Genomic DNA, 16602 nt, shown 5'->3' on the forward strand with positions numbered 1-16602 from the left:
TCCCATGCCTTGCTGCAAATAAAACAATCATGATGCATTCTATGTCACAAGGTGACACTTAATTCTCCTTTGTCTTTTTTTAATTCAATTTTTTGCTTGCTGTTTTATCCCAGAGGCAAACACACATGTAAGTAAGCTTCATTCCAGTATGCCAGAAATCAAATCCACACGCGCACACTTGATTCTTTCAGAAGCTTCATAAGAACTCACAATGAAGACAGAGCATGCAACAGCAGAGCAAGGCAAATACAAACAGATTAAGCAGAAGAATCAATAAGACATGCATTTACTAAGACAGAAGTTTAGCCTAGAGCAGAATACTTGTTCTTGCAATGAAAGGAAACATTCAGTTATGCAATGGAGCAGAGCTTGTCATTACAGCACGTCGTGCAGCAGAAGCTCAAGTCCTACAGCATGGTGAACCAAAGCATCCCAACACAACTGCTCTAGGCCAGCATTCCATTGGAGTCTTCTCAGGGTTACACAGAGCTGGAACAGCAGTTACTTGAATGCTCTGGGAGTTGGGTGCCCTTTTATCTCCCCACCCATCTTTTTATTTATTTATTTATTTTTAAACATCTCTCTCAAAAACAAAAGGAAGAGAAAAGAAAACTGAGAAGGTATGAAGTGTTACCTATAGAGGCTCCTGCCCCCAAGAGCCCCTGGAATAAGCAAATAAAGTAGAGCTCAATAGATCCTATTGTGCAGTCTGAATTTGAAATGGATGCTCTCCAGAATACAAAAGCTGCTGCAGCAAGTATTATTGCAAAAACAATCTTCTGAATGCAAAAACTTTTCTCACAGTGTGTGAAAACCCCAGAACATCACAAAGTAATCACGTGATATGTAATGTATTACTCTAGCATGCAAACAAGTTAACGGGGGCAGTCCCAGCAGCAGCACCCCAAGCAGTGACGTAGCTCTGAAAGGTGGGTGCTTCTGAAATGAGTTTCTGACTTGCATGTAGGATACAACAGAGTTGGAGCACACAAATGGGAAGTTCCACCTAAAAAGCCTAATCCAGCCAGCACACTGCAGGCAAACAGCTGGGTGCTCCAGCAGCAGGCAGGCATTCGGCCCACAGGACCAGACCGGTCTGTCTGAAATAACTCCTATTGCCCAGAGGTACTCAGATCTGGCAGCAGGCCTGTGGCACCACCTGTTCCATCTCACTGATCTGCCCTGCCAGTGCTGCCCATACAGAGCACAACCTTGGGCAAGGCAGGAGCCTCCAACACTGCTTCACATAAACCCAGCATGCTTTAGTGCATGAGTTGTGATCAGTCCTTCTCTGTATTTGGGGTAAGGGAACATTGAAATAGCCAGGAGCTTCCAAGTATCAACTACATCTGTTTTCACACAAGGAAAGGCACAGAGTAACAATTCATACAGTGATTTCAAAAACGATAAATGTAGGCTTGCGTTCTGACAGAGGTGAAGTGAGAAGACAGGTCAAATGTGACTCTTCCTGCTGTCCATTCTGAAATCATCAGAGTCTCAATAGCTCACAGTTGGGTCCCTCCCTACCACTTGTTTCAGAACTCATTTTGCTATTTACACTTGCCACTGTGCATTTGCTTATCCTTATCTGCCCCCAGCATTTCTTACAGACACTCAATTCACAAGAATACAAAGTACACAGGGCAGGCTGACAGCTGTAACCAGCTCATTTGTTTCTGTTTGCGAACACTTGTTGGTACTGGGTATCTCAATGAGCACTGGTAACTGTTTGGGTTGAATACCCAGCTTGGAGTTGGCCCCACCACCTTTAACAAAAACCTGACAACAGAAAATCATTGTATCTTTTCCCCTAGGCTAACAAGAGAGGTTCTCCCATTTATGCAAGAAAATAACCCTCTTCATATTGAAAGAAAGTCTCCAAAGACAGGACAGGATGGAGAGCTCCCTTAATTTCCCACCTCAGTTTCAAGTTTTGGAAAGCTAGATCTTTTCCTTCCACAGAAGAAACTAAATTTACAAATTGACAAGAAAAAAAACAACCAGGCCTTTCTTCCAAAGGACAGAAATGAACCTACACTTTGATATTATTCCCACCAAATGCATAAGACTAACCAAACAACTTACTGAAGGCAGGATGCAATTAGCCCGTGCTCCTAGGTAATATGTAACAGTGCAGATGGGCTCCTTCCTCCCGACAGCTCCCCTGGCTGCTGGCACACCTCTGCCCTCAGCAGCCTCACATCTACTCCCAGCTGTGCCCTTGGTACCTCCTTCACATGAGCTCCTAGAAGATACCCACTTCAGTGGTCAATTCAAAGTTATAACTTGGTAAGCAGAATGAAAATGATACCTGCCAGTTTTAGCACACATCACCTTTTCTCTAGAGGGCATGAAATGTAATTTATAAGTACTCTTTGGAAAGAAGTGGGCAGTAAGGTTCATGATTACTTAAGATTGTGATAGAAGAATGCAGTGCACCTAGGAGATGTAGAACCAAACAGACATCATGTGCATACAGTATGTGACGTCCATTTGCTCTGTGAGGAGAGCATCACTTACATTAACTGATGGACACCACCTCAAGCTGTAGTCATGGCTTTGGCCAGTCCCAGAACGTGTGTAAAAAAATACAGATAGTCTTCCTTTAATCCACTTTTACAAAGAGATGTATGTGATGTAGTACAGTGACCCAAAAGTTAAGCCAAAAATCTCATTATGTTTGGAAAGAGAAAAGTGCTAAAAGTACCTGAGAGGTACAAAAAGGGCATCCCTGAAGGTGGGTGACTACAAGGAGAGAGCAGCTCGAGGGGTGGGGAGGAAATCATGTGTTGACAGATGAGTGAGACTCACAGGTCTGGCCTGCAGCTCGAGGAGGATAAAGGTTATTCAGTTACTTCAGCTCAGTGCTTTTCAGATTTGAGTTGGAAGATTAAAAGCACAAAGCAGAACCGCTACAGTTATGAATTCAGAGCAACCACTGGGAGTATTAATAGAAATCCTTTTAATAGCTCACAGCCAACTCTATTAATAGCTCTGTGCTATCTAACTTCAATGAACTTTCCTGCAAAGCTGCACACACAAGCAAGTTCCTTTAGAGAAACTCCCAGATTCTGTAAAGATCCAATTGCCGAAAGCAGAACGAGTGTTATCAGATATAAAGTGAAGCCAATGTGGGCCAGTGGGCAGGGGAGGAGGAGCTTCAGCATGGAAACACTTGGGATTATCAGCTCTGCTGAAATCAACCTCACTTGAGATTATTCAAATATTATCAGACCCAAAGAACGAGAGGAGAAGCACAAAGCGAGACTGCAGCTCACCTATGGACCCTGAAAGCAGGCTCTGCACCAGGCAGTTTCCCCCATCACTTTACTTTTTGAACATCACACCATTTTCCATGAGGAAGTTTAGAGAGCACTGTCTGATCTTTCCTTTCAATTTAAAGAAAAGTTACAATGATGGAATTAATTTCAGACTAACCATCTGCCTTCATTAAGCCCACTTTTAAGAGTCAGCTTAGGCAGCCCTAACATGTAACGCAGTGAAACACCATGTCAGCACGCTCCAGTAGATGCAACTCTCCCCTTCCACAAAAACTTCTCTGCGATTCCTCAGTTTTGCAACACGACCATCCTTGTTCATGTAGGAAGCCAAACACTCCAGTTACCTTCTGCACAAGAACTACCATCAAATTAAACTGCGCTCCAGATTTCTAACAGCACTTGCTCTGCACACTCCCTTCCTGGCAGCCAGCCACGCTCACACGGTATCCCTGCTTGCCTGGGAGAGAAACAAACTCCTATCTGACAGTGGGCAAGAACAGCAATGCAGCTCAGCCTGGTTCCAATCCATGATAGTTTGAGCACACTATTGAGCTTCACTTCTGTAATATTCTTTGCAAGACACAAAAAAAAGGCCCAGAGTTAACAATCTTCATTTCTTAAGGTAATACTGACTTCTATTTTTTCCCCTCCTCTGCAAGAAAAAAAATAGTTGGAGAAGCTTGCACAGTTAGAAATAGTAGTATTGTTTCAGACAAATATAAAACTCAGGGAAAGAAATCAAATTAGACAATTCTGCAGCTCTTTTTAACGAAGATACACCGTGAGACATCAAACCAAACAAACTGCCTAAACCTCCTGAAGAATCAGGGCATCTCCTGCTGTCCTGCACGCTCTTTCCTGATGCTGGAAAGCACACCTGTATTAAGCAACATTGCACCCAGTGCTTTCCTAAGACCTGAGGAACAGCTGCAATTGCTTTTAATGGGTAAAACAGTCATGCATTCAGTTTTGCAAAAATTGCTGACATCAGCGTATAGATAAGAAAATGAACCCCAACCCAGTCCTCAAAACTACAAAGCTACTCAACTTCAGAGCACACAAAAGGAAGAATTACTATTAATTGGTCATCGCACGGTTTTGCCAATTTCTGGTTTGTAGGCAAGCAGCCAAGCGTTCTCCAAACAAAACACGGAGTTAACACACATCAAATACACAGCCATGATATACAGGCACAGAAGAAACAAATCTCACTCCATCTTAATGAGCAATCATTTTTTTAAAGCTGAAATTAAGCCAAGCAGTCACTCAGACCCTTTCATGCATACTGGCTTCAAAATGCATTTATTAACTCAACAGGAAAAACGAGATGGATTTAATCCACAGCCAATCTGCTCTGTTAGCATTCAAAAACTCCAACGGGCACCACAACAACTGTCTGCACTGCACTGCAAACAGCAACGACTGCAGAGTTCTGGGTGGAGTTTCTTTTTTTAGAAAACTGAAATGATTTCAGTACAATCTAATGGTCAGTTTAATTAAAAAAGTACAAGAAAAGTTGATTAGAAGACATTTTTATATTTACACAACAGGTAGTTTTGATTTTAAGGTGATCAATATGTGACTTCTAGCAACAATAAGGATGTACAAACAACATTAAAGATCTAACAAACATGGAAGAATTTGGTGACATTCTGAGAGAAAACAGAAAGTGTAACTAGGTGGGGACTCATCTACCCATAGCAACTAATAAACACTGAGTCATTGCCTCCATCACTGTCCCATCAGTTCAGCACATACACCCTCCTGCACTGAGGACACATTTCAGAACAGACCCACTCAAGCACGTCTCTGCAGAGAGGCTCTCTACTTACCACGAAAGCTATTCCAGAGTTAACAACATTCAGAGAACATACAGTTTCTCTATAAGAAGAAAAAAAGTTCTCACCTGAGTGCATATGTATAGCCAGTGTTCTCTGGCACACACTGGGGAGGAGTGTACGTATGTAGACGTGAAAAGTCCATGGTGACAGTTTCAAATCATACTGTAAAAGGTGAAAATAAAGCAATGCAATGACTTACAGTTGTATAAAGCCAATGTAGGAGCCCTTGCGTTATTCAGCCTGTGCTTCCAAGTACTGAAATAATTCAAGTGACTGATACCAAAATACGGAGCTCTCAGTGCTCCAGCACACAGCTGCCAGAGCTGCACAGCCCTTATCAGCCCCGCACGGAGCTCAGCTTACTTCCGACTGCAGGCCGGGGGCTTTGCTGGTGGGTTTTTAATGATAGCCTCCTTCAAGTCATTTCCGAGTTCTCTGGAACCGTGCAGTAACATGAGCCAAGGCTTTCATCACAGCAAAGCTGCGCCACTTCCATGTGAACTCACCATACTACCAGGCCCAGCAGCTCAGCAGCCAGATGTTGGCCCCTCCTCGCTGTGCTTTCAGGTCTCTTCACAGAGCTCTGCTTCAAAAGGCCACTGAGCACAGCACAGCTGCATTACGCACCAACAAAGCTCAGTACATGAAATTTGAGACAAGTTTTTACATATATTCAAATCCTTTTACCCTCTGAATGCCACTTGCCAGCAGCAAGGAGGCTTCACGTGTTTCACATTGACTTGTTATATTTGTTAACAGTTAACTTGCTGCAGTAATAGAAACATTGGGTACACACCCTTACAGAAGAGCCAACTGCAAAATGACTCACATTGCTAGAACTGTCCTCAGTGCCAACAGGCAAAGAAAAAAAAAACACAGTGCCCCCAAACAAAACAAAAACACAAACAGAAAACCTTCTACAAAATCTTCAAAAGGCATCAGAGTTTCAGGAAGGAAAAACCTGATGGTGCTGCATTGAGGAACTTGTGTGACTATTTGTAGTATTATGTAAACTGACCTTTAATTTCAAAATATTTGCAAAACAAAACAAAAATCCTTGAGACTCTCAGTACCCAATTTGCCATGAGAAAAATGTTGCTTTCCTAGAAGAGGTTCTTCGATAATAGGTTACTCATGGTTAACAACAGAGGTCTGGCTGTTCTGGATGGGCATGGTTAGCAGAGCAGAATCCTGGCTATTTCCAGCTCATCGATGGCTTCTGTTTCAACAACAGGAAAGGATATTCCACACAACTGCACTGACGTGCCTAACTAAAATATACGTGTCCCTGGCTACGTTTTAATTCTTGTAAACAAAATATCAACAGGCATCTCACATTAGGGATGCTGTCTGTGATTCTGAAGGAGTCTTTAGTTGTACAGTTACCTAAAAAAGCATAGAAAAATAAAGGTAACAAGCACAGGGAGTCCCAGGCACTGCTAATGCCAGTTCAAAAGGGAACCTCCGCATGTCACACTGAAATCCTTTACCACTCCCTCTGCAGCCTCCAAATCCCGATGGCAATGAAGCAGGAGGACATTTCCTTTGCTGCTGACAGCTGAACTTCCTGCTTGTTTCTAAATCACAACTTACAGACTTAAACGCTGCAGCTTCCTCCCATGCATTTGTGGGGTTACTGAGGAGAAAGGTCTCTCTTCTGCTCTTCACACATTTGTTTTTGGAGATTTCAAAGATGACATTTCCCTTAAATGATCTTTCCCTCACTTGTTCCAAACTTGTTGCTTATTTAGTGGAAGCTTAAACCAATAGTGAAGTATGGGCAAGGCAGTCTGAGTGTGCTAGAATAAGCACAGAATAGTGCTACAGCAAACAACTGCTGCCATGCCTTAACAACAAACAGCCCTCCTTTGAGACCACAGAAAAATGGAGACCAAAGAGCAACAACTCCCCCAACAGTGAAAGTGGAAATACAGCGAATTTCAAAATGATGAAACTTCAGAACTATGACAATGGCTGATCTAAATTGGGGCAGCACCCCTGCTCAGTTTGTACTGACATCCTTAGCTTTTAACTGGCAGCTCAGCAAGTTATGTCATGCTGCTGACATCCAGCAGTGTTTTCCCACACAGCCCCAATACTTCCACACCTCCCCAGCTCCTCCTGCTGCTCACATGGACGGGGCAGAGGCAGACTTTGAAAAACAACACACTGGCTCAGGCTTCTCCTGTTCTTTTCTCCCTCTCCAAAAGCTCACTCGTTACTTGGAATTAAGTGGTAGAACCTGAACTCCCTATTTGATAAAGCCTGAAACACAACATTGAGCTCTGTAAAACGCATACATGACAGTGGCACTGCTAAATGAAAAACTTTGACTATACTCATACTGGCTCTAGCAACAGCTGGTTTTCATAGCACCAAGATCTCCAGCACAAGAGTTCACCATCCCACAGCCAGAGACCCCTCTTACAAGATTCAGCAATTTTATCTCATTCTCTGTTTTTCTGATTCTCTAAAATTAACTCATACTGAAAAGGAAAAACATTTACTTCATTTTCAAAGAGATGGAGCTGCCTTAACTGCCTTAAATACAACTCAAGAATAATCTTCTCAGGGATAACCACCACAGTTTTTAAAAACAGGCACTTCATATTTACTATGAATCTGGATTTATATACTTTTTTAAAATCTGGCTGCCAGGTTCAGATTGATTTAAGAGAATTCACTTTATTCAGAAGTGTGGTATGTATTACAGCAGAGCTACAGGGCAGAGCAGGTGTGGGTGGAAAGCAGTAACCCTCTAATTTGTTCACTTGTGCTTGACAGCACTCCTTTGTTTGTCCAGCCCATTAATTCCTCTTGTTTACAAAACTTTCATATACAACTGGAGCAAAAATACAGAATTGAATAATTTGGGATTTTAAAGCCATGAGAGCTAGATACAAAATAGAGCTCCAGTTTCAACATCTGGGGGCTCATGTGACTTACAACTTAGGTCCCCAGGGATTTGTCCAGACTCAGATTCATGTAGGCCTGAGCTCTGTTGTCAGTTTCACCAGGTGCAAACTAAGCATAGCTTTTTCCTTCAGAAAGCCTATAAAACATTCAATTACCTAAAAATGTACCAACAGAAATGTTTAAGACAAGTTAAAGGCGACTGAAGAGAAGCACAAACTTCACCCAAAACCCAAGCAGAGATTAGACAGCTGTGTCACATCACTGCCATCACTCTTAACTTATAAATGACCTCGAAACTTCTACTGAGGAGACAGCTGGATTGTTTGCTTAGAGAAGCAGATGACAACAATCATCTCAAGCATCAGCTCCCTCTTGCAACTCAAGCAAATTCTGAGTTGGGCAGAACACAAGGAAGCCCAGAGACTCCTGTAATCAGTGCTGCAGAATTTACCTTTTAACAAAGTCCCTTGGCTGTTTCCTGGAGAATGTGGAATACCAAGTGTCTGAGTGACACAAGGCCACACCACTACTTCATGAGCCTGTTTACCTGATTTGATGATCACTTTCAGAACTAGACAGCCTTAACAAAGCCCCAGAAGCACTGGAGCAAGCTTCCTTGGTTGTACTGCAGACATTGAGATGCTCTGATAGCGGCCTTGAAGCAGAGAAGGGTCAGAAGAGCAGAAGCAGCACCAAATACACACTGAATATACACTACAGGCATGTATAAGGACAAAGATAAGCCCCATCCTCATATGCTTCTTTGAGCATGTGGACAATTCTATCTCAGCACTTCCTGAAGAGCACCTTTGTGACAAAGAAAAAACACCATCTCACAGAGTCAAACCACTCACCAGAAAGTTACTGAGCAGGAGACTTGGTTTCGGTTTTCTAAGACCCAGAAAACCTTTTGTAATTGCTGGAGCACCCTGCAACTGGTAACTGCTGGGCCACAGCAGCGGGCACAAAGGAAGCAAGGCAGCACTTGAGCAATGCTTTAGCAATATCTTTTTTTGGGGGTGGGACAAATAACTAACAGTAAAATAAATCAATTGCCTGGAGGTTTTGCAGTGACAACACATTTAAAGCTTTAGAAAGATGTTGATAGCAATACTTGATGTAGAGCCCACCTAGTGGAGCTTATTTGCTTATGATTTCACATGCTTACAAAGTTAAAGCAACTTCTGGATAAATTATTAACAGCAGTGGAAGCAGAGCATGTCACGTACGGTTCCTGAGAGCAAGCTATTTTTATTTGCAATTTCAAATTTTGTACTACTTGGAATAACCAGTAAGGTTTCTCTTTTCGGTATTAAAGGCAAATTCCTCAGTCAATCGATGCCTCATGGAGCGCTCCGTACTTCCAATCACTACAAGTTCCAACAGGCTGAAGGGCAAAGAGCTCCGTGCTACAGCAGGACTCGATTAAAAACAAACAACCGGCGTCATTTTGACACAAAACACAACAACACGGCCATCAAACCGACGCTCCCAGCCGGAAGTTACGCGGAGCTCCGCGGCCGGCCGCCTCACAGGCGGTCAGCGCTCCGCACGGCGCGGAGCTCCGCGTTGCCGCGCGGTGCTGAGAGGAGCAGCGCCGCAGGAACCGCCGCCGAGGAGCGGCCGGCACGGCGCTGTGCGCGGGGATCCCGCCGCGTGCCCGCGCAGCGCAAAATGGCCGCCGGCCCACGGCGCCGCAGGGCCGCCCGGCGCAGCGCAGCACGGCTCGGAGCCAGCGGCCGCCCCACGGGCTGTTGCCGTCAGCTCCCGCGCGGGGCTGCGGGGAAAGCACTCTTTTTCAAGCTCGTGCAACGCGGTCCTCGTGTTTATCGAGCTGAGCTAACGAAAGGCACGCGGTACCGAGCTCCCGCATCCCCATAAAGCGACTCCAAGCAACTCTCTACCAGAAAAAAAGGGGAAAAAAAAGGAATCCGGCACTCTGATCGTGCATGATGCACCCATCTCCCGGCCCGCAGCTGGCACCGCGGGTCCGAGCCACATGTGCCGACATGTGGAGCTGGGAGGAGCGACAGGCGGCCCCCAGCACCTGCAGGGCTGACATGGACAGATAACAGCCCTGAGAGCAAGGCAGGAAATCAGGTGTTCATTTCTATGCTCACCAGAGCGCTGAGCTCAACCAGCGGGCTGCTAAGCTGTAAGACAAGTTTTTAAAAACAAGAAAAATAAGTAAAATAAAGGTGTTTTTTTTTTAAATTGTCAGATGTTAATCTGACAACCAGACAGAGAGATAAAGAGATTGCGAGCATCCAAACCAGCATCAGCCCTGCAGTCTGCGGGTGAAGATTCTCCTTTTCTGTAACATGTGACAGACAGCGTTGCTTCTCAATGAAGAGCAAACATGCACCAAGGCCAACCAAGCGCTTCTTCCCCTTATCAGACATAAAGCTTCACGAGCTCACTCCAGAACAGGCACTGCCTCCAAACAGCTCCGTGCCTCACCGCACTTCTGCTCCTCTGCTACAGGGGGGGACCAAAGCTGAGCACCAGAGAGCACAGCCCTGTGCCCCACAGCCCAGACACTGTGGAAATGATGTTACAGTATCACAGAATGGGCTGGGTTGGAAGGGACCTCAAGGATCATGAATCTACAACCACAGGCAGGGCCACCAACCTCCACATTTCATACCAGCCCAGGCTGCCCAAGGCCCCATCCAACCTGGTCTTGAACACCTCCAGGGACAGACTGGGCATCTACAGCCTCCCTGGGCAGCAGTTCCAGCACCTCACCACTCTCTCTGTCAAGAACTTCCCCCTGACATCCAACCTAAATCTCCCTTCCCTCAACTTCAAACCATTTCCCCTTATCCTGCAGTTATCAACCGTTTCCAAGAGTTGATTCCTCTCCTGTTTGTAGGCTCCCTTTAGGTACTGAAGGCTGCAACGAGGTCACCCTATAGCCTTCTTTTCTCCGGGCTGAAAAAGCCCAGCTTCCTCAGCCTGTCTTCATAGGGGAGGTGCTGCAGCCCCCGATCATCTTCCTGACATCTCTGCTGTCGTGTAGCACGGGCAGGCAGCGCTGCATGCAGGGCTGATGCCTTTAACAACACAGAAGCCCGAGGGGCACTGAAGGCGCGCTCGGTGCCCCACAGCTCCTCGGCCGCGCTGAGCCAACACCGAGAATTCCTCGGAAGCAGGGGGTGAAGCTGCTGCAGCACTCATGACAAGAAAATCTCCAACAACCGGGCCGAGCGGAACGCGGGCGGCCACGGCGCGCATCTCATCTCATCCGCCCGCCGTTCCGGCCTCAGCAGCGCGGATTCAAACAGCTCCGAGCGCCAAAGAGGCCCAACGTCCGCCGGTGCCTCACAGCCGTCCGCCTCGCGCCCCGCCAGAACCGCGCAACGCATGGGGCCGCCCCGAAGCAGATAAACGCGGCGCGGGGCCGGACAGAGCCACGGCGAGCTCCGCGAGGAAACCGGCGAGAGAAAGGGGAGCCGCCCACCCACCGCCGCGGAAGGCCCCGTCCCGCGGGCAGAGCAGGGCCGGGCCAGGCGGCTCCGCCTCGCGGCAGAGGCTCCGCCGGGAGCCCGCGGGCACGCGAGGCGGGGTGCCGCCGCCGGGGTGGTCGTTACCTGGCGCCGGCGGAGCGGAGGAAAGGCCGAGCCCGAGGCGGCACAGATTGCCCTCGCTTCGCCCCGCCCGCCTTGCCGAGGCCGCCGGGAGCCCCGCCCCGCGCCGCTCCGCCCCGCGCCTCCGACGGCCCCGCCCCCCCGGGATCACCGCCCCCGCGTCGCTCGCCCCGGCCGCCCCGCGCCGCGGAATGGAGCCTCGAGTGGCCCGGGGTGGGAATCGCCGCCGCCCGCGTCTCTGGAACGGCCGCGCGCTTTGCCGGTACTGCTGCGCCTCTCCCACGCAGCCGCTTTGGGATTCCTCCCCACCTACCGCTGCCCGCGCAGCACCGCTGCTCGGCGACCGCCGGGCACCTGGGCTAAAGCAAACCGCAGAAGGCACGGCGTAGAACGAGCCCCACGACGTTCTCGTGTTTGGAAAATGCACGCAAACAAGTTCAGCTCGCCATCTGCCCCTGTGGCTTTTCCTAACCCCCCCCACACGGCGGTGCCGCGCTCTGAGCGGGGCGGTGCGGGAGCTGCTGCCCGGCCAGCAGCCGCTGCGTGCTGGAGAGGAGCGGCTCGTTCTGCCAGCAAAGAATGGCTCATAACCACGTCCCCGTTAAAGAAAGAGGCTGCGTGTCCTTGTTTGGTACGAAACGGGCGAGAAGCTAGCCTTCAAGACACAGAAATTAACAGGAGGACATTCAAATGAGGTGCCAGCTGGTGTCAGGCAATTGTTGCTTCCTTTAAAAGAGCTGTACTGCAGGGATGTGAGAATTTCGGGGTGCTGTACCAAAGCTGAGCTGAGCCCAGGACACTGGGAAGCTGGCACGTGGTTTGTCAGACACGAAGCCAGGCACTGACCTCAGCGCATAGGTGAAAGCTTTGCAGAAAGGTGAACAGTGCCACTCCTCTGTCCCTTCTCTTGCTGCACTTTGCACTTATTTTTGTGTCTTTGCATTAGAAAACGTTGAAATGCATAAGGCAGTCAGGACAAAAATCTTCTCTTAGCTCCAATCTCTCTGAAACCCTCTGGCGGTACCAGGCCAGGCCCTCCCAACATCTTTCTCCTCCCGTCCCAGGGGAGTCGCGCTGTGCTCTGGCAGGACGAGGCACGCAGTGCTGCCTGGGCACAAATCCAGCTCTCTGGGCTGCTCCCGCTCGTCCCGGGCAGCTCTTTTTCCCTCGGGAGCAGGCTGAGAGGTTGGAGGACGGCCCAGACTCAGCTTTTTCTCTGCTCCCTGGCTTTGAGGAGAGCCTTTGGCTCTTCAATAGAGAGAGCCGATAGCATTTGGCTTCTAGAACTTAAGTGAAACTTGATCCAATATTCTAATTTAGTTAAAAGAAGCCGGTACGTATTGAGAGCTAATTATTTCCATATTTCAGAAAAAGACTGCTGTACAGAAAATAAAAATTATTTCATCTTTTCAGCTTCCAACACTCTGAACATAAAATGGGATCAGTTTTATTGGCTGAAGTCTGGAGAAAAATATTCAATATGAATAAAAATAGATCATAGTAAAAATGTTTCAGTTTCAATGCTCTAAAGGACAGTTTGGAATTTAGGGGGAAAAAAAAAAGCCTTGTCACTTGGCACCAGGTATAGGGAAACCACAACACACGGCCAAAGCAACCCAAGGTCTGCATCTCTCAGTCGCCCTCTCTTCTCACATTCCTGCTTCCCACCCTTCCTGTTCCTCCGTGATTCCCACTCTTGTTCCCAGTGCATTCCCACACTCTCACTCAGCAATCTTGTTCTGCTCTGTTCTTGCCCTGCTATCAACCACAAAGCTACAGGTACCCACAGCAATTAAAGCTATGGGCTGGTCGTGACGGAGACTGGTGCAGCAAGGAGTTTCTGAGTGGTAATTCTGGGTACTGGGCACGGACCCTGCTGTGCAGGTTGGAAATGCCGAGGGCACAGGGAGCTCAGCAGCACGGCGGGTCAGTCCTGGCTGCAGGGCATTGCAGCAGTGTGTGGTAGGGATGTGCTGGGCTGAGGGACTCTGTAGAAACATTTTTTATTGTGAGCAAGTGTGGTGATGCTTTTGTCCAAGGTAAGGAGATGAATGCATATGTGCTGTAGTACAAGAACTGGCTGGTGTATCTGGAAGTCTGATTTCTTGATAATTAAAGTTTCTCACCAGCTTCATTGCACTTTATGGCTAAACTGGTGAGGGTTTCTTCTTCACATCATCTCTGGTGTCAGCCCAAGGAAAGGGATACTCCATGCAGAGCACTTAGGTTATCAGTTAAGAGGGGGCTGCAAAGCACTTCAATTCAATTTTGCCTACAGATCCTGCCGTGGTCCTGACTTACAGAGGATTTCAGACATTAACAAGAAAAGCCGATTACGAACAAGACAGACTGACAGAGCAGCCGCTCTCCTCTCATCTGGTGCTTCAACCCAGCTACCAAGTTCTTGAGCTTCCCTGGGGGATTGATCTCTCTAAGTGGACACAAGCCTGTTAACTGTCATTTTTGTTGAGCTTCAGCTGCCTAAGAGTAAAGACTTTTTGCTTTGTATTTTTCCATCTCTTTAAAACACAGATAGAGTTTTGCTTGTAGGACTGAGGCAAGGAGCAGCCCATTATGTATCCAACAGGACCACCTCTGACTATCTTCTATAGGAAAGCCAGCAGGCGCTCACATTTCCATTGGGTGATCCTAACAGATTCTGCCAATGGAACAGAAATGGAACACTGCTTTTCTCAGGTCTGCAGTGGATTTCTGCAGGCCAGGATGTTACTTCGTGTCTGAAGCACTGTGTTTATTTTGCCTGCACAAAGGACTTCTCCTATAAGGTAAAGCCCATGCAATAAGCAATCAGAACTCTAACCTCCACTGTGTAAATCACAGTTCACTCTAATAGCTAGCATAGTAGCAGTGGTGGAAGCCACAGTAGGAGATGCAGACTTTGCTGTTTGTTAATAGCGGCCATTGCACAATGTTCTGCATCATGTTTGTCTGCTCTGTTAAAGTTATAGGTACACTTCAACTGCTTTGTCATCATTTCCACAAAGCTTCCATCCTAACTATATTTGCCTCTTTAAGTGGCAGACGTGGAAGCACAACCCAGCTCTAAGCAGGGGTTTGGCTCTGGGGAGCACAGCGAGCAGCCCCGTGCATTACTGCGATTAGCCAACACGGTGCACCTCCGGACACCTGCAGGCACACTGCCTGCAATCTGCCTAAAGCTCTTCCGAGGAAATTTGCAGCTTACCAACAAAGACCCACAAGGATGAGAGGTGGATGAAATTTCCTGGATGGATCATCCTTCACACCCAGCCTCCCCCAGAACTGCTCTCTGCTTTGTTTCTCACAAAGTAGAGGTGCACTACATCGCAGTGCTCTCTTAATGTCTAATCACTGGATTCTACTTAAGGTAGTCAACAAACGTTCAGCAGCCTATACTCAGTTAGACAAATGCACACACTTACCAAAAGTATGTTTTGCTGAGAATCCGAGTCCCAGGACTGTCCACAACAGGTCTTCTATCTTGCAGCCCTTATGTTCGTCACAGGAAGGGCAGGGCTGTCTGCTTATCTATAGAGTCTGAAAGTTTGAGATAACCATTTTGCTCAAGAAAAATTGTCCTTGCTTAAAACTTACGTAATGAATATGATCGCAATAGTGCTTCATATATATAATATGAACCCAAATAAAATCTAACACACGGTAATAGATGAACCAGCAGGACTGAAAAGAAATATCTATGTTTCAGTTGTGTGGCAACTGACACAGCAAAGGGCTGAATCAGAAAGACTGGAACCAAAGCAACTTAAAAAGCAGGCTTTCAACATCATCCATCGGAGAATTCATCATTATTCTTCATAAGGGGATCTGAGAAATTTAGGTTATATGAGATGAAGTAGGGAAAACTATAACCAAGGTTGGCATGTTGTTGAAGTTCTATGCCCAGAATACTATCTAATGAAGGAGCGCAGTGGAGGATATTGAGTTTATCATACATGCATAAACTAAGATCAGCTTCTGTTTAACACGTCTTTAGAAAGGCTATCAGAATACTTTGTTCACACAGCTCTGCTGGCTCTAAAGAGAAAAGCTGTTTTGTTGGGTGATGCGGAGATTTTTGTCTGGGAGGCATCCCACGATGGACTGTTCTGAAAGATAACAGAACATGTGCAGACAAAAAACACTTCCCAGCCAAGTGAATATATTGAAGTTGATGAATACCTCAGCTCTGAATGCTTGTAGTTAGCTTCAGTTTCTCTGTATTTCACTTCACTTAAGATATTCCTTTCTCTCTTCCCTAATCCCACGCTTGAAAGCAGGTTTATAAAGAAGATCACAAGAGTGATCTGCACTGCACATCACTTGTTCTGCAGCTATCCTGTGGCTGCAGACAATGCTGAAGTAGAAGAATCTCAACTTTGTCAATGTAGAAACTTTAAAAAAATGTTCCTGTAGCAAAATGTAATTGAGCAGGATGTCCTTGGTGGACTTCCAAGGGAAGTTTATAACAAGAATTGGTTTCTTGTTGCTAAAGCAAGACCGTAGGTTGTGCTGGAAGAGCCTGTTGCTTTGCAGTGCTTTGAAACCCCGTTTTTTGATAAATGAATGCTGAAAAACCTCATAGGGTTCTGCTAGGATAGCCGTGTAGTCTCCTGGACTTTTAATAATTGATTAGACTAAGAAAGCAATTTCACAGAATCATAGAGCAGCTGAGGCTGGGAGGGACCTCTGGAGGGCATGCAATCCACAGCTCTGCTCAGGTAGGGGAGGTGGAACAGGTCGCCCAGGACTGTCTGTAGTCAGGCTCTGAATTTCCCCAAAGGTGGAGACTCCACAACCTTTTCATTCCATGCAATGTTTTCTAGTGATTTTTATTTACTGTACCTTCTGGGAAATTGAGCCAACCCTCCAGCTGCACTGAGCTACATACTGCTGATAGTTGTTAGGCAACTAAAACAGCACTCAGGACAGGAGTATAGTTTGGCTATTCATGAAAAGAACACCTTGAAGACCATA

General features: G+C 46.8%; 1 protein-coding gene across 11 annotated transcripts in view; it reads right to left on the bottom strand.

The window, feature by feature from the left end:
• SUN1 (Sad1 and UNC84 domain containing 1) overlaps positions 1-15145 on the bottom strand; it is a 31744-nt gene extending 16599 nt beyond the window's left edge. For 7 of the 11 annotated variants that reach the window (XM_048961470.1, XM_048961469.1, XM_048961465.1 and 4 more), the window contains exon 1: positions 5188-5290. In XM_048961470.1, coding sequence (XP_048817427.1) covers positions 5188-5264 — 77 coding nt within the window. In that variant the 5' untranslated portion in view covers positions 5265-5290. Of the gene's footprint in view, positions 1-5187; positions 5291-11631; positions 11740-15050 lie in introns of those variants that run through there. The other 4 variants (XM_048961460.1, XM_048961459.1, XM_048961467.1 and 1 more) reach the window with 4 other exon arrangements.
• Between the last annotated feature and the right edge of the window lie 1457 nt (positions 15146-16602).

Source organism: Lagopus muta, chromosome 15 (assembly GCF_023343835.1).
Source record: "Lagopus muta isolate bLagMut1 chromosome 15, bLagMut1 primary, whole genome shotgun sequence".
In the NCBI taxonomy this organism is placed as follows: Eukaryota; Metazoa; Chordata; class Aves; order Galliformes; family Phasianidae; genus Lagopus; species Lagopus muta.